The 24,962-nt window shown below is 44.1% G+C and overlaps 1 protein-coding gene across 3 annotated transcripts in view; it reads right to left on the minus strand.

Moving 5' to 3' along the window:
• Ube2h (ubiquitin conjugating enzyme E2 H) overlaps window positions 1-11,916 on the minus strand; it is a 95,199-nt gene extending 83,283 nt beyond the window's left edge. Inside the window, exon 1 of one of the 3 annotated variants that reach the window (XM_028762533.1) lies at window positions 11,432-11,916. In XM_028762533.1, the coding sequence (XP_028618366.1) occupies window positions 11,432-11,484 (53 nt within the window). In that variant the 5' untranslated portion in view covers window positions 11,485-11,916. Of the gene's footprint in view, window positions 1-10,210; window positions 10,230-11,431 lie in introns of those variants that run through there. The other 2 variants (XM_028762532.1, XM_028762534.1) reach the window with 2 other exon arrangements.
• Between the last annotated feature and the right edge of the window lie 13,046 nt (window positions 11,917-24,962).

Consider the following 24,962-nt stretch of genomic DNA (forward strand, 5'->3'; position numbering starts at 1 on the left):
GTTTGTTTGTTTTTTGTTTTTTCGAGACAGGGTTTCTCTGTGTAGCCCTGGCTGTCCTGGAACTCACTCTGTAGACCAGGCTGGCCTCGAACTCAGAAATCCGCCTCCCTCTGCCTCCCAAGTGCTGGGATTAAAGGTGTGCACCACCACCGCCCGGCTAACAACTAAGGTTTTATAATCCAAGAAAACTTGAAAAGCATACATACTAAAAACATGATACATAGACAAATTTTCTGGGCCAGCAAGATGGCTGAGTGGTTAAAAGACACTTGCCTTGTAAGCCTGACAACCTGAGTTTGATCCCTAGAACCCATAAAGGTGAATGGAGAAAATCAACCTCACAAAGTTGTCCTCTGACCTTACATGTGCACCCAGGCCTGTGTGCACATGCACACTGTGTGCACATGCACACTGTGTGCACATGCACACTGTGTGCACACACAGTTGGTTTTTTTTTTTTTTAAAAGGCATTGTATTTGATACTGAAAGAGGAAATGTACATCAGTAAGTTGGGGGTACCTCCTATTTTCATATATGCCACCCTAAAAATAATTTACAAATTAGAAACCAGGAAGTGGGACAAAAGCCAACTATCCCATTTCCAAACCAGTAATATTCTATGCTGAAATGGTGTTCCTTTCAGTGGCAGCCACCCACCAGCCTGTCTTCCTCAGAGTGACAAGACATAGCTCTCCCTTATACAGACTTGGGACAACTTCCAGACTTCTCATCAAGGCAGTCTGAAGAGAACCATTTACTCAAACTGCCCACCTAGCATCCTAGGGGGAGCAAATGGATCATTCATCCTCCACCAGCATATTACTCTGAAGCTTTTCCCATGTGGCTCCTGAGATCCTGGGTTCTGCTGGGCTTATAGATAAGCATGATAAAAACCAGCTTACAAACAATCATGCTTATATGTATATGGTTTGATATAACAGCTCACCCATACACATAAGACAATGCACACTTGGAAGGTAGAGGCAGGTGTCAGTGCTCTATAACGAGACCCTGCCTCAAAAACAGGCAAATCTGCTATTCCCTTAGAACCCTGGAAGCACTACAAGTCTCACAGAAGCCAGGACAGGCCTCTGTCTGAAAAGTTTTTCACAGTGCACGTGACTCAAATCCTCCTGAGAAAACAAGTGTTAATTTAATGCTCCAGGGACCACCAGAATGAGGAGACATGGCCTACTCACTCAGTACACCATCACTGACTCCAACCTAAAATCAGGCTGAAACTCCGCCAGGATGCGGAGTGGTGATGCACGCCCTTAACCCCAGCACGTGGGAGGCAGACGCAGGTGGATCTCTCTGAGTTTGACCAGCCTGGTCTATAGAGCAAGTTTCAGGACAGCCAGGGCTACACAGAAAATCCTTGTCTCCTAAAAAACAAACAAACAAAAAACAACAGCCTTTAAAACCAGGTTTTCAATAAATAAATAAATAAATAAATAAATAAATAAATAAATAAAACCAAGTTTTCCTTGTTATCCAGTCTAAGAGTTCCAGCTGACATTAATAAGCAACACACATGTAAATGACACTTATAAACACAACTGCTTGTAATTTATCGAAAAAAAAGTAACAGTAACATCACAAAGTAGTGTCTTTTGTTAAGTCAGTGTGGACTCTTACAGAGTCCAAAACCATTTTCATTTTTTGGAGACAGAGTCTTCCTATGAACAGCCCAGGATGGCTTCAAACTCCCATCTGCCCTACCTTAGGCTTAAGTGCTGGGATTACAAAGTACACCACAATATAAACATTTTTAAAAAAAGCATTTTATTAATTTTTTTAGTATACAAGTAATAGATTTCATTATATCCATCAAAAGTGATGGTATTTACATTATTATAACATATAATGCTCTCAAAAAACAAACAAATGAAAACACTAAACCTTTAGCTGGCCAGTGGTGGCATGGGCCTTTAATTCCAACAGGCAGAGGGTGACCTTTATAAAGATACTGTCAGCAAAAGTTATGACTGCATTTCCTAACGGGCCACAAAACAAATACTTCATAAAGAAAATTTTAAATCATTTATTTCTTTTTTTTAATCTCTCTGTGTGTGTGTGTGTGTGTGTGTGTGCATGTGTGCTACCTAACCCACAGGCCTCCAGGATCCTTCTGTCCTCATTTCCCATCTTGTCACTGGGGCACAGGATTACACACTCATGCTACAGCATCAGCTTTAATTGGTTCTAAGGATCAGAACGCTGATTTTCACATACTTTACCCCAGCCATCTGCTTAGCACTAATTTCAATTGGGAGGCAGTTGTTGTAACGCTGGCTTTGACACAGTGGGGCTTGTAAGCAGTACTTGGGGGAGGGGGTATATTTAAATGTGAGTCATTTAAAATACTCAACTTAAACAAGTTTGGGGGCTGGAAAAATGTCTCAGAGGTTAAGAGCACGAACTTCTCTTACAGAGGTCCTGAGTTCAATTCCCAGCAACCATATGGTGGCTCACAACCATCTGTAATGGGATCTGATGCCCTCTTCTGGTGTGATAGCTACAGTGTACTCATATAAATAAAATAAATAAATCTTAAAAAAAAAGTTTAACATCAGAGTTTTACCTATCTACGGAAGAGGTATCATTAGTAAAAGTTGTATTTGAATTATCTTCTAAAAAGTAAAACATAAACCCTGTTTAAGGTGGCACAACCTTTAATCCCAGAACTAGGAAGGTTGAAGCAGGGGGCATGGGAGAAGTCAAGGCCAGCCTGTGATGTTTAGTGAACCTATCTCAAGCAAAAACTTAACCACATACCTACCACATGGTGCAGAATATTTCTTAGTCCAAAAAAAGCACACATCCACACAAATGTTCACAGCCACTAAAAACTATAGCTAGCTCAAGCATATTAAGGAACAAGATGTAAACTTTACTGGGCTTATAGGACATACCTGCAAGACCATCTCAGTAAGCTGACACAGAAAGATCTTTTAAGGCCTGCTTAGGCTATAGAGCAGATTCAAAACCAGACTGGATAGCTTAGTGAGACTGTCTCAAAATTTAAAATAAAACAAACGGGCTTTCAAGATGGGTTGACAGGTAAAGGCACTTGCCACCAAGACTGATCACCTGAGTTCAAATCCTACCACACGGTAGGAAAAAAAAGAGGTGAGTCCCACAAATGGTCTTCTGTATGTGTGGAAAATGTGATATTGGTAAATGTGATTTACAAGCATACAAGTAAACACAATTCCACAAAAAAAAAAAAAAGTATCTAAACATTTAAAAAACAAAAAGGTCCAGGGAAAAGTACAGTGTTTCAGACCTTGCCTAGCATGCACAGGACCCTGAGCCCAATGCCTAGTTCTATAAAGACACAAACTTCTAAGTTACAGCACATCCAAACAGTAGAATAGCACTCAGAGACCTAAAACTATACAATGACCTTCAAAATTAAGACCATGATAAAAATTCACGTCAAAAGAACCTATGTACCATTAAGGTTTGCCCCCTCCCACCCCAGCACATCTGTAGCCATTTTGTTTCAATGCCCACCAGCTATTTCATATTGTTGCTATAATCTGCCTGCCAGTCACCGACACAGAACAGTAACTTAACTCAGAGCAGGATCATGCTGGTCACACACCCTGTTACGTTCTGTATGTTATGAATTTTGTTAATCTTAAATTCCACAACTATAAACCTCACGAAAGACCCATCAAATTAAAGGTCAATGACCAAATACTATGCTATGCTCAAGTTTGTTATCGTATTTTGAGAAAAGCTCACCTTGGAAAATAACCCAGCTGCAGCCTTCACTCAGGACCAAGCAAAATGGGAGTCAGCTTAAACATGAAAAAAGGACTGACTGCCCTACACACACCACCACCTTGTGTTTGTTTTTGTTTTGTTTTGTTTTTGTTTTTTGAGACAGGGTTTCTCTGTATAGCCCTGGCTGTCCTGGAACTCACTCTGTAGACCAGGCTAGCCTCGAACTCTCGAACTCAGAAATCCGCCTGCCTCTCCCTCCCAAGTGCTGGGATTAAAGGCGTGGGCCACCACCGCCCGGCCACCTTGTGTTTTTGTATGAACTCATTATGATTTTTGTGGGGTTTGCCTTTATAAACTGACATAGAAAACTTTTCGAGGTCATAGCCTCAGCCCCTGAATTCTGAGCTACGGCCCTGATCAATCTGTCCCAGGGTGTGTGTTCAATAAACCCTCCCTGTGTGACTGAGATGCATGCTCATGTGTTTGTGGGGGTTACTCCTGGACCTCAACACATACTATATGATTCCTTATAGTAAGGAAGCTAACGTACTATAGGAATATATAGATAATATATAAAATATACATAAAATAAACCTAAATATATATATATTGGAAATAGGTGGTAGTGATACACACCGGTAATCCCAGATTTCAAGCCCCAAGGCAGGTGGATCTCAGAAATGTGAGGCCAGCCTGGGCTGTATAATAGTAAGATCTTGTTTCAAACTCAACCCTCTTAAAAAAGACAAGAGCAATGTCTGAGGCTATAGAGTGGTAGGTAGATTGACCAGTGTGCACATAACATACATATGGGGACACACACACACACACACACTTCCATGATCTACAAGCACCACAAGCATCTAAAAGGGGGAAGAAGTAGATAAATGAGTAGTGTCTGTATTATCTCACCCATAGTTATTGGGTTTGTCATAGAATCTCACTATGTACCTCTGATAGCCAAAACTTGTTATGTAGACCAGGCTAGCCTCAACTTAGATGCTGTTAAGTGATTTGTGCCATTGAGTTTTGAAAACTATTTTTCCAGACTGGAGAGACAGCTCGGCGGTTAAGAGCACTGACTGCTCTTCCAGAGGTCTTGAGTTCAATTCCCAGCAACCACGTGGTGGCTCACAACCATCTGTAATGGGATCTAATACCCTCTTCTGGTGTGTCTGAAGACAGCAACAGTGTACCCACATACATGAAATAAATAAATTAATTAAAATAAAAACCAAAAACCTATTTTTCCGCTGAGCTCAGTGACACACCTTTAATCCCAGCACTTGAGGAAGGCCAGCCTGGTCTACAGAGTATGCTCCAGGGCTACATGATTACACAGTCTTGAGGTGTGGGGTGAACATTTTTCATCTCGGCACTTAGTGGGTCTCTGTGAATCTGATGGCAGCCTGTTCTCAAAAGAGTTCTAAGGTAGCCAGGGCTAAACAGTGAGACACAAGCCCCCACTCCCAAATGTATGTGTGTGTAGGTCAGAAGATAGCTTTTGGGAGTTTGTTCTTTTTACTATTTAAAAAAAAAAAAACTTTCTTATATGTATAAATCTACATGTATGTGTGTACACTACATACATGCTTACTTCCCCCCACCCCAACCCTCACTGAAATCAACAAGACTTTAAATCCCCTGGAGCAGGAGTCATGGGTGACTGTGAACCACCATGTAGGTACTTGAATAGACCCAGGACCTCTGCAAAAGCAGCAAGTGTCTTTAATCACTGAGCCATCTCTATAGCCTTTGGTCTTTTGACACATGGTCTTACTGTGTAGCTTAGGATGATCTCTTAAGTGGAGTTCCTGCTGCCTCTATCTCCTGAGTGCTAGGAAACACCTTCTTAAAGGAATATATGTGGTAAGTTTCAGTGCTGTCTTACATAATACCACCCATGAAGCTGATCCCACTGCCAAGCACATTCAACCTCCCTCAAACTGTTTGAGACAGTGTTTCACATAGTTCAGGTTAGTCTTGAACTCCTGATCCTCCTGCTTCCACTGCCTAAGTGCCCAAAACTTCTTTTATCACTTTATAGCTCTTCCCTCCTCTCAGCCTTTGGTCTGATTTCTGTCCCTAGATAATAGATATAGATATGTATGTACACGGTGGCTGTCCTCAGACACACCAGAAGAGGGCATCAGATGCCATTGCAGATGGTTGAGAGCCACCATGTGGTTGCTGGGAATTGAACTCAGTCAGTGCTCTTAACTGCTGAGCCCTCTCTCCAGCCCTATTTGCAGTGTTTTTAACAGGAGAAAAGCAGTTACAGAGCTGGTACACATAATACGGCCACAATGTTGGAAACAAGAAATCCTGGAAGAGTAAGTGCCACAGAAGAGACAATAGCAGGCTAGGGTTTGAGGATGATCTCAATCCACAGTCTCTCCTTCCCAGACCCCACTTCTAGACCTCCTGAAGCAAGAAGTCCACAGGTGGGATCCAGAACCAGTTTTCACAAACCCTCCAAGTAATTAAGATCACACTCCAGTTTGAAAACTATTATTTAAAGGATAAGATTATGAGTGGCTGTTTTCTTTCCCTTTTTGTAACCTATATTTTCCCCCAATTACTTTATTATAACACTTTCAAAACCCAACTAAGTCTTTCATTAAAGTGTTTCATTAAAACACAGATTCTCTGGGTCTCCAGGTAAAAAGCTACTACATTGCAAGCATTATAGGATCTGAATTGCATGTCTAAAAAAATCCAATGGTTCTTGGAACTATAAATCTACTAACACTAAATGAGATCCCAATTGTATGTGTATGTAAACACCAGTCAGGGTGCAGGGGAAGTCACAACACCCAAACTAACAAGCCAGGTCATCTTAATGCATGCCTACAGAGAAAGGGTCTCTTACAAGGTCACACCTACACAAGAGTTTTCTCTCTTATAAGCTGAATTTGTAAGCCTGTTTGTATTTTACTACAACTTCACTGCAAAACTCAGAGGTTCCTGATTTACCAAAGTAAGTGCTATAATAATCCCTGTGTCACCAAAATCTATGCAGGGAAGACAAACTCAAAACACTGGGAGTTGCCAAGTCTTTGACTTTTAGCTTTAAGGCCATAAAATTGTTCTTTCATCTCACCAACTCAAGAGAGAAGCCACAGGAAATGAAGGGTCAACCACCAGGTTGCCAATGGACACCAGGGCTGGTTAAAAGACTGTCTACACTTTGAACACAAATTAAACAATGAATAACTTGGGGATAGAATAACTGCTGATTAACAGCTAAAACGCCAAAGTTAAAAGTCTGAGGTAAATGGCTCCACATTTCAACGCTTTTGTTTTAATGTTTAAAATTTAAAAAGGCATTCAGATGCCCATATATATCCTCATCACATAACATTACTTTTTAACTTTTCTTTTTTTTTAAACAATCAGGTTGTTGTTTGAGACAGGGTCTCTATGTAGCCCTGGCCATGAGATCCACCTGCTTTTGCCTCCCAATTATTTCGACTAAAGGTGTGAGACACCACATCTAGCAAAAGGGGAGGATCAATTTTGAAAATACGAAGTATTCAAAAAGCAAAGAATAACATATAATGCTGACCTGACATGCTGTCCTTCCTGGTTTAAAGGTAGAATTTAAAAACTAATTCCAGAAGTACTACGTCCACCACAGTGAATTTCTCACCAACTCCTCCACATAGACACACAGTGCCTGACACAAAGAAAGTTCACAAATATTTAGAGGTTTGAACTTGTTCCAGTAAATTTCTGAAGCTTACAGCAGCCACCAGCTTTTCTGTAAATTCTAGCAAGCTTACAGCTTTGGAGGTCCGTTCCCACCCCACCTCTAACCCCAACTGTAAGTCACTTAAGGACATTTAAAACAGCATATCCTGTTTTGAGATCCTTCTGGAAAAGACAATCTTTGAAAACTCATAATATTCTAAAATTTCCAAATATTACAGCAATAGAAGCATGTGCCAAGTCCCCATTATGATCAGATTGTTTTCTAGTTTACTTTTCTGAACATTTCTTGAATCTGAGTACAGGTTTTCCTTTTTTTACCCCTTGAAAATACCCTTGGTTCTGTCAGCAGCCCAAGGCCTCCCCAGCCCCCACTCTTTTGTATGTAAACACACTCTTGTCACACACTCCCATCAGCTGTTTAGTAGCTCCACCCCTCCTCCTTTTCCGGGTAGTAACAGAGCAGCCAATGAGCTGCAAGGAGCTGTGCCTGCGGCCTTTTGCCTGCATACGCTTTTCCAAAACAAGCAGCTCTAGCCTTCAGCAGGGGCACTGGTTCACAGATAAAAGGCTCACCAGAGCTGTGCAACAGGGCGAGACAGTCACCCCCACCAACAAGGAAACCCATGTAACCTGAGCTGTTTGTTCCTCCACCAGGGAGAACTTCAACCAATATTCCTTCAGGGCAAATCACGCTTAAGGTCACCAGAGTCCCAGTTCTCAGACAATCTAAATAATCAGTGGTTGCCGATGGAAACCTCAAAGGTGGCTGATCCTGTGCTGCTCTCAAGGCTGGCAATCTACCTGACTCTGGCAAGCAAATGGCTGCACTATTCAAGACCACTTTCCAGGACCTAGGCTAAAGATAAGTGGTTTTTATTCCACAGCACCCAAAAGTCATGTAAATCAGTCTCTAGGCTCCTGGGGAGGTTTGCACAACCCTCAGCTGGGGATCAGAAGAGAAACAATGAATGAGTCAGAGTTTCAGAGCATAATCGCCCAGCAGATTAAATGCATTGGTGCAAAACACTCACTCCCTGCATAACTTGGGAGTCAGCTATCCTACCAACCCCTCACAAAAGAAATTATCACTGGCTCTGAAGGAGACTCTGTCTAGCTAGCAAGGTGCTGGAAAGCAGTGACCAATTAGTAACACCCTCTTCTCTCCCTACCCCAACGCCGCTACTTTCCTACTATATAGCTTGCTGCCAGGCTGTAAATCCTTGTAGTGTAATTATGCCCAGAAGACAGCCAAAAATGGGCTGAAACAGGAGACATCCATGAAACTGGCTATCAGCCTCCACCAAAGAAATCACGGAGGGACAAGGACAAGTGGCAGACATTCCTTCAGACCTTGTCTTCTACTTCCTTACCACCATGTTTCATTTTTAACCCTCAGCACTGACAGGCAATTGTACCCACCGTAGCACAGACTGGGGAATTCGCTCTTAAATTTTTCACCAAGTATACCTTACCCAAAAATTGTAAACTCTACTTGGGCCTATTGATGTGAATTCAACTGAGAAAGGAGGCCATAAAAATCTCTCACCTCCACAATACACACAAACACACACACACACACACACACACACGCACAAAAGGAAATCCGAGAAATTTCAACTCCCAAACTACATTAAATCAGAAAATAAACTTGAAGCAAAGATAGCCTCTAGCTTTCAAATCAAAACTGTTATCCTCTTATCTCAGAAATCTACAATTTTAAAGAACCCAGCTTTCTTTTGTCAGCAAGAGAGGTGGGGAAAGAACAGAAGCCAATGCATCTTTGCCTTTCTTCATCTTCTACTAAAAATAAGCTATGAAATAAGCCACTTACGGAGAGGGGGAAAGAGAGACACCCTGCTGCTGTTCTTTGTTTCCCTCTCCTTCGACACCCCCCCAACCGCAGCCCCCCACACCCCGACTCTTAAATGCGGTGATCATTCTAGATGCCACAACTACTGTGTGAACAAAAGGCACGGTAAGGAAAAGGCATCGGGTCAAGTTAGGCCTCACTCTTTATCCTCAATCTTTCAGAAATCTATGTATGAACAAAATGCGAGGATCTGACATCGATCAAAAACAGCTGGAGTTCTCTCCCCACTCTAAGCCATTAGGGTGAAATTTGCATTAGGTGTGATGGTAACTCTCAATTCAAGACAAAAATAACTCCTAAGTCTAGCACCGTGTCATTTCCTAGTTTCTAAACAAAAATAATGACCCCCCCCCAACTGCTTTGTGTAAAATGTATACAGAGCCATGGTTACAAGTTTTCCTGCTGTATGAAAAGCCAGCATTCCTGGTATCATTCACGCATTGTGAAACAATCACAATCACAAACAGCCCATAAAGAGTTGATTTCACATGTGTCTAAGTGTCTGTATAGCATATTATCCTTTCTTACTGGCTGCTCTCTGGTCCTTCCTACTGCCCTTCCCTCAAATTCTAGATTCCAAATCCTAAAACTTGTGAGTTTAATCACTATTCTTAATTTCTAGCCAGATCTCTCCTAGGCAAGAAGGGAAAAAAAAAATGTTCTTATTCCTGAAAAGATGTATTAGCCAAAAAAATAAAAATAAAATAAAAACAAAAAAGAAACCTCTTGCCTAGGCAACTTTCCTCCCATCCCCCAAGTTAAAAGTCCTATGCAAAAACTACTTTTTAAAAACTTCAGCAAATTCCATAACTGAGTTTTTGACAGCCACCACTGATGTTTAGGAAAAAAAGAAACAATCAAAAACAGCAACAAATAAAAGGAGGAATTCACCTGAAGAATCTAGACAAACAACTTGAGTTATATAAACAAAATCCTGCAACAGGGGGAAATGGTTGGGGGATGGGGGCAAGGCAGAAAAGAGAAACAGGAGACAGGACTTGTTAACAGCCTTTCACACACTCCCGCCCCCCCTCACCCTCTCCCTGGGGATTAGCTATTTAGAACACTGGGCTCTCGCCCCCACCCTCAAAAAATAAAAACATTTTTTAAATACTCGATTTGTCTTAGGGAACCTTCGCGAATTTCTCTACTGGTTATGAAAAAAATCAGCCTGGATTCCAATCAAAACCACTGCCTGGAGGACTCTTATCGGTTACAGCTCTCCCACAGCAACCTCGGGTGTACATAAAGTTGGGGGAAGGGGTAGAAAATTAAAGGTGTCACTTGGCCCAGATCAGGGCAAGTAGTCCCCAAGAACCGTACCCTCACAGAGGGAGTTTTGCTCAAGTGGCTATTTTGTTCGAGAGCTCCTTTCTCTCCTTCCTCCCAGCTGTCAGATCCACAATATGGAGGGTGGCCTGCCTGCTAAGAGGGCCTGGGGGTCCTCACTGCATGCACTATGAGTGGGATAGGCTTTGTCAGTAGAAAGAAAAACAGGAAGGTTCTCCAGACCAGAAGGCTTAACAGGAGTGTCTGATTTAAAACACACGAAGCTCTTTATTACAAGAGGGGGCCCTGGGCAGGCTACTCTCTTCCTAATATAGAAAGGAATTAGGGATAAAGAAGGTCGCTTGAGTTACCCCAGTTAAAGCAGCACTGTGAGTGGAAGGAACCGGGACACCTCAAAGAGAAAGAGAACGAGAGAAAGAGAAGAGCCTCCCTCTCAGGAATTTCTATAATGAGTCCATAAACCCAAAGCTAGCAAACAGGAAGCAAAGACCCTGAAGATGAGCGCCCAGTGACGAAGAAGGCGGCTAGTTATACCCCTCCACAGACCCCTAAGAAAGGGCCGTCTTAGGAATCCAAACGTCGTAGAGGAAAAGTCAGGGGCTCGGGGAGGAGGGGTGCAGGGAGGGCGAAGAACAACGCACATCTAGGGGGGCTGCAGATAAAGGGGGACTGAAAAAGCCCTCGGCTCCGAGGAGGTGCCAAGGGGCCGCCGTAGGCACCGGGAGAGGAAGGGGAGGCGCGGCCGGTGGCCTGGCCGGAGCCCTCGCCTGGGCACCCCCACCCGCCCCACACGCAGTCCGAATTCCCCTCCATGAAGGATACAGCTTGACTACGTCCGTGTCCATCCGCCTCTTGCCCGGACTGGGGGATGACATGGTGTCGCCGCTGCCGCTGCCTCCCCGTCGCCTGCGCCGCCGCCGCCTCTCTCCCCTCCTTGGCCCGTCTGTCACGGGCCCCGGGCCCAGCTCGCAGGGCCCCGCGGCCTCGCCGGCTCCTCGGCCGAGATGGCAACACCCGCGCGGTCCCGTGGGGTCCGCTCAGCCGCCGCCGCCGCCCCCCGCACGGGGGAACACCGGGCACTGCCCCGCCGAGTGGGGGCGGGGACCGAGGCGCCCGCTCGGGCTGCCCTCCGGCTGAGGCTCCGCCGCGGCCCGGGCTGCCGCTGCTCTGCGCCGTGCGCCGCTCCCTCCCGCCTGCGCTCGCTCGTTCGCCTGCCCGCCCGCTCACGCTCTCGCCAGCTCCCAGCTGCTTCCTCTACAAGCCGACGACTCCTGCTCGGTCGGCCTCTCTACCCTAGCCTCGCTCTGGGCGCCGTGATGTCACCTCTGTGACGTCATCGTGGAGGCGGGGCGCCGGTGGGAGGGGGAGGAGCGTCGTCGTCGCGGTGTAAGCTTGTCAGGGGGGTTCTGGGAGATGTAGTTCCTCTTTCTCCTGCCATCCTGCATCCCTCCGCCCCCTCCCCCAACCTCCCCACACACTTCATCGCTCAACTGCCAGTGTCGTTACCATCAACATAAACGATAGTAGTAAATAATGGCAGTATGATTACATTCATGTGCCTTATGAACCAGCCTCTCACACAGTGTTACAAATGCTGTTTGGATATGGAGGAGGCCAAAGTGGCAATTACTCAGACTGGCGTCCAAATCTGGAAATTCCCACACCAGCATGTTCTCTGCACTCTGCTCCCTCTTCAGATGGAATTTGTTTGCAGGGATTGTAGACTACAGTAAGGCTTCCCCAGAGCTTGCAAAGCAGGGTTCATTTACCCTCTATACAAACAAGGCCAATAATTCCAGGACTGCAGTAGAAGCAGCAAAGAACAGAAATAATTTGATACTGACATCCTCATTCTACAGAAATTTGAGGTAAGTCGAGGTAATTTTTAAAATCACAAAGTGTGGGACTGATAGAAGCACCCTAAATAAACTATAGTGCAGAACAAAGACGCAGTTCTGCCCTCTGAACTCCTATGTCAACCATGTGTTCATGACTCTGAGGATGCAGTGTGAATGAAGATGAAATTTATACAGCCCTTCCAGAATGGACCAGAGTGTCAGCATCATCTGAGAACTAGTAAGAAATGCCTCTTAAAGGGCCTTAGGCTTTCTCAATTAACATATGCAGTTGAACAAAGTTCTCAGATGGTTCCCTAAACAAGTTTGAGAGATACTGCTCTGCAGGGCTCAAAAGTGACCGTGAACATAAGGAGCCAACAAAGGTAAAAGAGGCAGAATAGTGCCAAGTATTCTCAGAAGCTTTATTTATTGTTGTTTCCCTGGGATGCACACCTGGACTTTGTCAGGTCAGGTACTATGAGCTGGGTCCCCTTTAAAAATATTACACACACGCTCACAAGACCAATGTCATGAGACAGGAGCAATGGGCTAAATTAAAGATCATTTGCTCCTATCATTCAACTTTAATATGCCAGCTATATTTTTTTAACTCTAACATGCATATAAAATGTACAGTGTTAACCATATTTAAATATTCAATGCAACAGCAAAAAAAAATTAAATAGTGTGCAACTATGACTAGTGTTTATTTCCTGAACCTTTTTATCATTCCCAAAAAAAACTATGTGCTCCTTAAGTAATAACCCCTCTTCCCCATTCCCACCAGTCCTTGGTAACTTTCATTCTATGTTCTGGGGAGAAAAAGGACAATTCATTGCTTTCTCTTAGGAGAAATCTGTCAGTAGACATGTGTGAAAAGACTTCTAACCACCTTTATCTGATCGCTTTATTGAAGGAAGAAAAAAAACAAAACAAAACAAGATTTGTCTTTCTCACTGTCTGCACCAGACTCCCCAGGGTGTTGTTGCTGCTACCAGCTCTCCTAGAGTGGCTCCCCCACCTTCCTTTGCCTGATTAGCTTCCACCCCTGTGCTAAGATAGTGATTTTCAAGCTTGGCCCAAGACTTCAGAAACACCTGGGGAGCTTGTTAAGCTCACTCCTGTCTGGGAACTGCCATTGGGAATTCTGATTCAGAAGGTCTGGGGTGAGGCCTGAAGATCGTTGTCTTTAACAAGTACCCCAGATGTTTCTGATGCTGGCCAAAGTCAGAAAAGCTCTACCTTCAAGACTCCAAAAGAGGTCTCAATTTCAGGACACCTATCTGACCACCCCTTAAGATAAGGGGTTAAGTGCATTTATAAAGTCCTATGCCAAAAAGCCAGGAGCTGTTGTACCCTCTGCTCCTCCGCCACACACACACACAGTGGCACCTAGAGGACCCGTAGTCATTGCCTCTAAAACCACAGCATGTATACAGGACAGTAAAAGGGGGTCAAGGAAGGGACACTCAAGAAAGAAAGGCCAGGAGTGGGGGCTTAAAAATTCTACATGGTGTTTTCCTCGTCACTGATATGACTGCTGTGAGCAAAGAACTTGGCAAAATAACCAGAGCAGTGTTTCATAACGGAAACTTGCAGACCACACTGGTGGTGGAAGGCTGCTCCCTCCGCGTGTAATAGAGGGTTAGCTCTGCAAGCGTCTTAGCAAAGAAAACATCCTAAAGGAGAATCATGATGTTGTTTGGAGGTTTTTTTTTTTTTAAGATTTATTTCTGTTTAATATGTATGAGTGTCTGCTCGAATGAAGGCATGTGTACTATGTGCCTGGTGCTGTTAGAGGCCAAAAGAGAGAGAGCCATATTCCCGGGAACTGTTGTTACAGGTTACAGACAGTTGTAAGCCCCTTTGTAGGTACTGGGAGCCAAACTTAAATCCTCTGCAGGAGCTGCACTGGATCTTAACTGCAGAGCCATCTCTCCAGCCCTAGGCAGTGCTTTAACTCTTAGTTACTTAGGACAAATCTACCCCTCCCTGCTCTTCACTATGCCTCAGTAAGCTGCTTATATCCTCCCTGAGTCTCAAATTTCCTCATCTGTGAAATAAGGGCTTCGATGCCCTCCCAGATTGAGTAGCTTGATGGAGTTCAATGGAAAAGGTCAATGTAAAAGAAAGCCTTAGACGTTATGAACGGCTTTCCACAGGGAGAATGAGAAATACTGATGACCAGGTGTACTATGGGACATACTGATGACCAGGTGTAGTATGGGAAATACTGATGACCAGGTGTACTATGGGACATACTGATGACCAGGTGTAGTATGGGAAATACTGATGACCAGGTGTACTATGGGACATACTGATGACCAGGTGTACTATGGGAAATACTGATGACCAGGTGTACTATGGGAAATACTGATGACCAGGCATAATGTGACATGAGTACTGGTCTTATGTAACTGTTACTATGCTCTTAGCAGCCCATTTCTCCCACTCCTTATACATCATTTATAGGAGGAGGTCATTCACTTTGGGAAATCAGTTTTATTTCCTTTTTTTTTTTTTTTTGAGGATGCTACAACATCCATTGTCTCTGTCTGTGGCGAACGTAGGCACACATTTCTCTCTGGGTATTTTGCCATTTGTTCTTTCCTGAGTGGACCTCCCCTAGTGTAACCTTCTTCCTTCCTGTCTCCATAGCTTTAAGGAACTCCTGAGCCTGCCCTGGGCTGAATAATAAGTTCAAAAACCTTTCCGTGGCTTTGCTAAAGAAAACTGAAGTCTATTGAATCTGTTCGTTTTACTTTCTCCTTTCCCCAGGTTTCAGCCGTTCAGAATGTCAATAATTTACTCTAAGACAACACCAGGGCCTGGGAGTGTCTGTTTATACTTGTGCACTCGCAAGACGGTGCTCTGGAATGAGCGATGAGGTTCCTTATCAGGTACAGCCAAGGGGTGCCTGGGAGGGAGCAGCTGTCCGACCCTGCCTGACTCACCAGTGTTGCAATCTGAGAAATGGATTCTGGGCCTGTTTATCTCTGCCCCGGGGCAGGGCCAAGCTTGGCCAGAGGGGCCTCCGATCTCATAAGCAGCTTCTACCAGACAAGAAAACAAGCTTGAGAGACTATAGTGCTTCCAGCAAGACAACAAGATGAAACCAGGTATTTGGCAGAGTGAGTGAAAGAGGCCAACAAGAAACTGAAACAGTTTCTGAAATGGCCTACTAATCCTTAAGGTGAGTTTATGGCTGTCCCTACCTAGTATGAAAATCCTCCCCAAGAACAGCCTCCTGTTTCCATGGAATTGTTCCTCAGAGAAAGCAGTTCATCTTGAGCTAGCTCACTCTAATGTCAGATCACAGGTCTGGATCCCTTCAGGAGGTCATCATATCTGTAGTCTCCAATACCATGGGCCTAAAACTAAAACTCTGCACTGGGGACATGGCTCTGTAGATAGAGTGCTTGCCATGTAAGCCTGAGGACCTGAGTTCAAATCCCCATGTGGTATCCTGTGCCTGAAATCTCAGTGCTCTTCTAGAGAAATGGGAGCCCGAAAGCAAGAGAATCCACAGAAGCTCATGGGCCAGGAAGCCAGGCATTCCCAGTGGCAAGTAAAGAAGAGATGATGCCACAAACTAGGTGGAAGGCAAGGACTGGTGTCCATTGTGGTCTGCTTGAACTGACACCATGAATGTTTGCACACTGACATACACAAATTAAAAAGAAACAAAAACAAAAATCTTGGAGTTCACTTCAAGTGATCTCTATGTAGCCTGGTCATTGTGTCCTCTGGACCAGTGAGAGCTAAGGACCATCCAGTGAGAGCTAAGGACAATCCAGTGAGAGCTAAGGACCATCCAGTGAGAACTAAGGACCATGCAGCACAACTCAGTAGCAGCTTCTGTCTGTTTCAGAGAGATGTTGCAACCTCTACAGCACCAGTCATGTGTGATGTGTTTTGCCTACACACACACACACACACACACACGCACACGCACGCTCACGCACGCGCACGCACACGCACACGCACGCGCACGCACGCGCACGCACGCACGCACGCACGCACGCACGCACGCACGCACGCACACGAGTGCGCCTCATACAACCTCACACATACTCCCCAGCACCAAACCCGAGGGTGAGAAAGAAGCCTGGGAATTACTCACACCTACATCTAGGGAGTGCTTTCCTGGGCAAGGAGTCCTGGCTAGAGCCCTTGTGTCATCCCCTGGTGGTACCCTGCCTTTTCTTTTCCACTGTCTCATCTCCCTGTTCTGGAGATATGAATGCCTCAGATCTCTAATCCCCAAGTGACTTCATCCAGCTTCAGGGCTTTATCTGCTATCCCCACTGTCTCCTGAGAAGACACCTATGATGCAAGCCCTTCCCACATCACACATATACAGACCCAGAATGGATTTCAAATGCAACATTCTTTCCTCTTTTTCTTAAGTTTCTTCATCTAGGTAAATGGAAACTACTCCTCCTACCTCTGTTTTTCCAAGTCCTAGGCTCACAGGGGTATATCATCCTACTGAATTGGTGTGTGATTTTTTTTTTTTCTTTTGAGACAGATCATTACTCTGTATCCCAGGCTGGTCTTTAACTCCTGGCAATATTCCTGTCTCAACCTCATGATTGCTGGGATGGGATTGTAGGTATGAGCCACACCAGGCTTGGCTAATATGACCAATTTGTGTTCCACTTATTGATCTAGGCACTCAATATATAGGAGTGACACAGATGAAACTTCTCTGTACATAGAGCATTCGTTCTGGTGGTTGGAGAGGACAGACAGCAGGATATGCTGTTAAGTCCTATGGAAGAAGGAAGTGGGAGACACAGAGTTCTAAGATAGGCAGGAGGGGTGGTATAGCTCAAAAGCCATCCTCAGCTACCTAAGCCCTGTCCCAAAACTGGGTTTGGGGAGGTCACGTATTTGGTAGAATGCTTACTGCATCAGCTTAAGAACATGAGTTTGGTCCTCAGAAGCCACGGAGAAGGGCCAGCTCAAGTCTGTAATCCCAGTGTTGGAAAGACAGAGGCTGGCCCTGGGATAATCAGTGGACTCTGGGTCCCAGCCAGAGATTCATATCAAAAATAAGGTAGATGTCACCTAGGAAGCATAATACTTAAGGTTGTCCTCTCGTCTCCATATGCATGTACACACATGTGCCTCCTACACACACGCGTGTGCGCACACACACACACAGGAGAGAGAGAGAGAGAGAGAGAGAGAGAGAGAGAGAGAGAGAGAACTGGTAACAAAAAACTAACAACTCCAACCAGTCACTTCTCTCAGAAGTCAGCTCTGGGTTGCTGAGGTGGCTCCAGGGAGAAAAGCCACACAAATCTGTTGACCTGAATTTGAGTCTCAGAACCCAAAGAGGAGGAAGAGACAACCTGACTGCTTGCAAGCTGTATCCTGACTGTCACATTGATACTGCTTGGAACTGTAGTCTCACTAATAATAGAATTTAAGAATGAGCTCAAAGAGACGCAAGGACAATTTAGTTTTTTTTAAAAAAAAAAACCCAGTGCAGGCTAACATTAAACGTCAGGATAATGGAAGAAGAAGAGGGAAAGCCGTGCTATTTAAGCTAGCGTGGAGGTCAGACACATAGTAGACAGACAAGCAGCTACATGATGGGGAGGAAGGTTTAGACAAATGGCATGACGGCATGACAAGGCCAGGGTGAGGTCAGGGTGGGGGGGAATCTAAAATATTCCAAAAGCGGGCTAGCAAAAGAGATGAAAAGAAGAAAAAGAGAAGTTATGATTTTCAGAATAATTAAAAAAAAAACAGAGATAGATATACAAGCGAAATGCCTGTGATGCTATGGACCTGTAGCCCAGTAAGCACTAGGAGTGAGATTATGGGTAGGACCAGTACAGTATCTCATTAAAGTACCAGTTATTCCACCTTTCTCTTTAGCATGACTTAAAGTGAGTCTGCCTCCTTAGAGGTAGGCCCTGGGCTGGGTAATGATCCAGCCCTTCTTGAGTATTGGGTATATACCAAAGCCAGAGTTTTTATTATCTTTCTCTCTCAATTTTTTTTGTATTTATTTTATATGTGAGTTTTCTTCTTGGATGTCTGTGTTTATACCACATGCATGTTTAGTACCATCAAAAGTCAGAAGAAGGCACTGGATCTCTGGAACTGGAGTTACAGATGGTTGTGAGTCACCATGTAAGTGCTGGGGATCAAACCAGGGTCCTCTGGAAGAGCAGCAAGTGCTCTTAACCACTGAGCCATCTTTCCAGCCCCTCTCTTGGCCAGAAAATTTTTTTTTATTCTAACATGTGTATCAGGCATGTATGTTGCTGCACTCACATGTACTCTATACTCCCCCTCTATATCACACACACACACACACACATACACACACACACACACACACACACACACACACACACACAAACGAGGCCAGGCCTTTAACCTCAACACTTGGAAAGCAGAAGCAGGCAGATATCGGAATTTGAGTTCCAAGGCTACACAGAGAACCCTGGCTAGGAAAACAAAACAAAAAACCAAACACAATAAATAAGTTCTAGCTTTGTTAGGAGAACATCAACTACCATAGTTGTCCCCTGACCTGCATATAAGAATGGTGACCTTTGCAGCAACCCCCCCAATAAATTAATTAAAATGTAAGGAAATTTTGTTTAATTGGTTCTTCCCAAAGTTCTCTTCAAAGTAGCAGGAAGTTTTATATGTACTGAGTGCCTCCCCTGAATCATGCACGGGGCCAGGGTGTGATATTTACAACCTAACAGCCTGCAGGATGGATGAGTGTTCTTAGAAGTTAAACAACTTGCCCAGGGTCATACAGAAAGGAAGTGGAAACATCAGAAAACATCGAGCCATTGGTTCTAGAGTTACCACACTGGTAACTCCAATAAGAAATCTCATTTGTAGACGTTAAATAACTCATTCTGTCTTGTACTCCATTCAAATTCCACTTTCTTCATGACATTGAAGACACTCCTCCCAACCTCAGCTGGGGCTGGACAGAAGGCCAGAGGCAAAGAGCACAAGACTTCCAGACCATTGGAAACCGAATTAATTTATTCAGAAGAAGAAATGTCTCTCTGGTGCTCCCATACAGCAAAATGACAGTTCTAGCAGTTGCTCTAAAGCCATTGACTATTTTTTCTTTTTAGAGATTTATTTATTTTATTTATATGAGTACACTGTAGCTGTCTGCAGACACACCAGGAGAGGGCATCAGATCCCATTACAGATGGTTGTGAGCCACCATGTGGGTGCTAGGACTTGAACTCAGGACCTTTGGAAGAACAATAACTGCTGAGTCATCTCTTCAGCCCCAGCCCCTGACTATTTTTATTCACATCACCACCAAGCCAATACCTCCCCTACATATTCATCAATCCCAAGTTATCCCCAACATCTTTCTGTTGCAGGATACTTGATCACACAGTGAACCCTGAGACTGTGTTGCTTACTGGAAAAAACCTGTTTCTAGCTGTGGTGCCGCTCAGCCTTAGTACACACCTTTAATCCCAAATAATGGAGGTAAAAGCAGTTTATAGAAGAAAACACCCATGGTTGAACGTGATATTTAAGTGGCAGAGAAAGTGACAAAACAAACCAAAAACTAAACAAATAAAAGAAAAAAAAGGAGAAACATTTTACAGAATAGGATAGTCCCAACTCTCACAAGACAAGAGGGGAAGGGAGCTATCTGAGGGGCAGTACAGTCAGAGAAGAGACCATTTTACTGGGACTGTGGTACAGAGACAGGCTGCAGAGAGAAAACAAGCTAGACACAGGTGAAGGCAGAAGGAACCAGAAAACAAGAAGGAGCCAGAAGGTTAGAATAAATTGCCCAAGTTAGTATGATGCCAAACAGAGCAATTCAGTCAGAAACTGAGAGAAGCCAGATTGAATCAGTCAGCTTGGAGAGGCGTTTGAGCTAGGATAGCTGAGTTAAACTAGCCAGCCAGAGATCAGAAAAACTTAGGAACGGGTGAGCTTATTCAACAGCAAGTCTCAGAGGCTGAAAACACTCTAGCCCTAGATTAGACTATACAGAGGCAAGAAGCTTCCAGGACTAGGCCTAGGTTAGCAGACAGAGACAGTAAGCTTCTTAGGCAACAAGTTTACCAGGCAAATCAGGCTACTTTAACATCTTCCACCTTCCCTGAGCCTCCTCTCTCTACAGTAACCCCATCTTGCCTTTCTGGTCCTGTTCTTGCCCACCTAGACCCCTACCCTCACCCTAAAAATTCTAATAAAATTGTCATTCTTCAACCATCTATTTAAGTGGTTCCAGGACCCTTGAAGCTACAGGATGTACAGATGCTCAAGTCACTGATATAAAATGACATGTAACTTGCACAGCTACCCCCAAATTTTATCTGCTGGTTTATTTTAAGACCGGGGCTTGCTATGCTGGTCTGCTCCAACTTCCTGAGTTGCTGAGACCATGGGCTCAACAGGCCCTCACCTTCCCAAACCGTCAGTCATCTCTAGATTAGTTTTAATAACTCAACCTGTGCAGTGTTATGTAAGTACTCACCAGTGTATTGTTAGGGAAAAATGACAACAAAAGAAACCTTACATGTTCAATACAGAGATGTGTTAAAATTTTTAAATATTCTCTCTCTTTGTGTGTGTGTGTGTTGCCACAACTTGAGCACCAGTGTCAGAGGACAACTCCTGGGAATCTATTCTCATTCTACTGTGGGATTTGGGGCTGACAACTCAGGTTATCAGGCATATGGCAGCAACTGCCGAGCAACCTCCAGGGTAAAGATATGAGTATTTAAAATTACATTTAAGCCCAGAGTCCACAAACCTTTAATCCCAGCACAGCAGAGGCAGGAGGATCCCTGTGAGTTTGAGGCCAGCCTGGTCTACATAGTGAGTTTCAGGACACCCAGGGCTACATAGTAAGACCCTAGCTCAAAATAATAAACAAATAAATAAAAGTAAGTAAATTGCTCTGTGTGTGTGTGTGTGTGTGTGTGTGTGTGTGTGCGTGCTCTCCTTCTATTGTACCAGTACTGGGATTGATCTCATTGATCCCCAGAACCCAGTTAAGCAGTCAGATGTGGTGACACGTATCTCTAATCCCAAAATGTCTACGGAGGGATGGGAGGTAGAGATATGGTGGAAGGAGAGAGTCAGCTCCTGGGAATTGTTCTCTGACCTTCACATTCAAGCATGGCAAAATACACACACATACACACACACACAGAGTTAATTTTTTTTTTTTTAATTCAAACTGGCCCTGGTAAAACATGATATCACACTGATCCAGAGACAGAAACAGAAGGACACTGTAATTTCAAGGCCATCCAGGAGGAGGGACATGATAAGGCAGACGCTTGTTCCCAAAAAGAAAAAAAAGGTAAAAGTATTTCCAACTGGGGCTGGAGAGATGACTCTGAAGTTAAGAGCACTGGCAACTCTCCCAGAAGACCTGGGTTCAAATCCTAGCACTCACATGAAAGCTGTCTGTAACTCCTGTTCCAGGGACTCTGACACCCTCACATAGACTTGCCATACATGCAGGCAAAACACCAATGAACATAAAAGTAAATAACTCATTAAAAAAATATTTTCAACCCATGGTTCCTGAATCATAGATTCAGAGCCCACAGATACAAGGAAGCCAATTGCATGTCATGAGGCATAATACATACAACAACATAATACATACATAATACATACAACACTACAACTTTCCCCACTATTCTCTTCAGACAAGGTCTCTCACTGAGCCTAGAGCTTGCTGTTTTAGGGGCTAGACTAACCAGCAAAGATCAGGAATCCTCATTCTCTGTTCAGCACAGCACTGGGGTAACAAGAGGCTATGCCCCCCATAGGTTGTTATAAAATAGAATGTGCAGGAGTGGGGTGGTGGAGGTGGAGTATCTGGTGCACCCATGCCAAGGTATCCCCCTGAGAAATCACTCCATGCAACAGATCTGGTACAAAGGGTGGTACAAAGGGGGTTTATTGGAGGGAGAGAGGGGAGTGAGGGCCCAGAGAAGGGGTAGAGGCAGACTGGGGACAGAGGACAGAAATCGGGAGAGAGACCAGGAATACATGGGAAGAGAGAGAGAGAGAGAGAGAGAGAGAGAGAGAGAGAGAGAGAGAGAGAGAGAGAACCAAAAAAAGAAAAAAGAAAAAAGAGAACTGGTGTGGCAAGCAGTCCTTTTGCACGCCCCCACCACCACCACCACCACACACACACACACACCCGCCTCCCAACTTGGCCTCAGGTGATGGCGGCAGGTGATGACGTAAACCTTTACTAGGTCTCTAGGAGAAGCCTAATGGAATCGCCTGTAAGCTAACATTAAGTGCTTGAGTCCAAATTCAGGCCCTCAGCTTAGTACCACATCCATTCACCCACTGCCTCATCTTGCTGGTCCTCTAGATACTTAGTTTTAAAATGTATTTGTATATACTTTAATACCGAGTGGCTAATATACTGATCCCCACATAATCACACTCCATCCAGATCTATCAACTATAGATTACACTATACTATAACATTTTGTATCACTTGTCTTATCTGCATTCATGCAGGAATGTGAGTGTGTTGTGTTGTGTGTGTGTTGATTTTTTTTCCAAGTCTTTTTTCTTTCCTTTTTTGTTTAATTGATTTATAGTTAGTTTAATAGGTTAATTTTGATGTCAAGCCCAACTACATGTTACAATCCAGGTCAGTTTGAGCTACATGTCTCAGGACAGTCTGAGTCTTTGGGACAGTGATACCAGTCTGGGCTTACTCCCTCATTAGCTGTGTGGCCTCCTTCAGTTTCCTTTGCACAGGAAGGCTGATCCACTGTGGCCTGACTATCAGAATTAAGTCAGCACTCAAAAGTGAATGGTTGTCACTCATTTAAGTATTTCTCAAAAATGTAGTCTGATCTCCCCAACTAGTCATAGGACAGTAATTACAATTTATATGTATGGATGCTTTGGGTCTTTGCCTTCCTCCATCTTACCCTTCAACTTCCCTTTAACCCCATGCTATGTCACAACAGGCAGTTAATAAATGCTTGTTAGTAATTAACTGAAAAATTTCACCCTGTCACACAAAAACTTGCACATATGTATAAAGCAGCTATTCAGAATACTCAGGCTATTCAGAATAGCCATAAAGTAGAAAAACTCAAATGTCCAAATTGATGAATAAATGAAATAAATGACATATGTCCATACACTGGAGTATTATTCAGCAATAAAAAGAAAAGCACAAACACAAGCTATACCATAGGTGACCACTGAAAACATTGTGCAAAGTGAAAAAAGCCAGTCACAAATAGCCCACATAGTATGGGACTACATTTCCATGAAACATCCAAAAAAGGCATTTAGGGCCAGGGGTAACAAACATTTAATAGGTACAAGAGGTTTTGTTATATTTGATGTTGCTTTATTATTATTATTGTTATTATTATTATTGAGACAGGGTTTCTTTGTGTAGCCCTGGCTTTCCTGGAACTCACTCTGTAGATCAGGCTGGCCTTGAATTCACAAAGATCCACCTGCTTCTGCCTCCCAAGTGCTGGGATTTAAAGATGTGCACCACCACCACCCAGCTCTAATTAATACATTTTCATGTATTTGTTTTGTGTTGAGGAGTATGAGTGCTACAGCACACATGTGGAGATCAGAGGACAGCTTGTAGGTTTTGGTTCTTTCTTCCTACCATGTAGGTCCTGGAGATGGAACACAAGTCATCCATCAGGCTTAGAAGAAGCATCTTTGCCCACTGAGCCATCTGGTCGACCTCTCTGAGGTCAAATCCAGTGCCTTTAACTACTGAGTCACACCACCTTCCTTAAAGAGTTATTTCTGGACTGATGAAGTCGTTCAGCTCTTGCCTTACAAGAAAGTTATCAATCTGAGTTTAATCCATAGGGCTGATGGTGGAAGGCAAGAACCTAGTCTGGAAAGTTGTCCTCTGGAGACCAGGGTGATGGTTCAGCAGTTAAGAGTACTTATTGCACTTGCGGAGGACCCGAGTTCAGTTCTCAGCACCCACATGGTTATCTTTTTTTTTTTTGGTTTTTCGAGACAGGGTTTCTCTGTGTAGCCCTGGCTGTCCTGGAACTCACGCTGTAGACCAGGCTAGCCTCGAACTCTCGAACTCAGAAATCCGCCTGCCTCTGCCTCCCAAGTGCTGGGATTAAAGGCGTGCGCCACCACCGCCCGGCCCACATGGTTATCTTACAATTGCTTGTAACTCCAACTCCATGGGATCCAACTCCTCCTGGACAATTTGGGCACCTGAACTCACAAGTGCACATACCCCTACGCAGAGACACACATGTATACATAACTTAAACAATAAACATTAAAAGAGAGAGAGAGAGCCGGGCAGTGGTGGCACACGCCTTTAATCCCAGCACTTGGGAGGCAGAGGCAGGCGGATTTCTGAGTGAGGCCAGCCTGGTCTACAGAGTGAGTTCCAGGACAACCAGGGCTACACAGAGAAACCCTGTCTTGAAAAACCAAAAAAAAAAAAAAAAAAAAAAAAAACAGGCCAAGAAATAAAGCAAAGTAGACAA

Source organism: Grammomys surdaster, unplaced genomic scaffold, assembly GCF_004785775.1.
Source record: "Grammomys surdaster isolate TR1022 unplaced genomic scaffold, NIH_TR_1.0 134, whole genome shotgun sequence".
In the NCBI taxonomy this organism is placed as follows: domain Eukaryota; kingdom Metazoa; phylum Chordata; class Mammalia; order Rodentia; family Muridae; genus Grammomys; species Grammomys surdaster.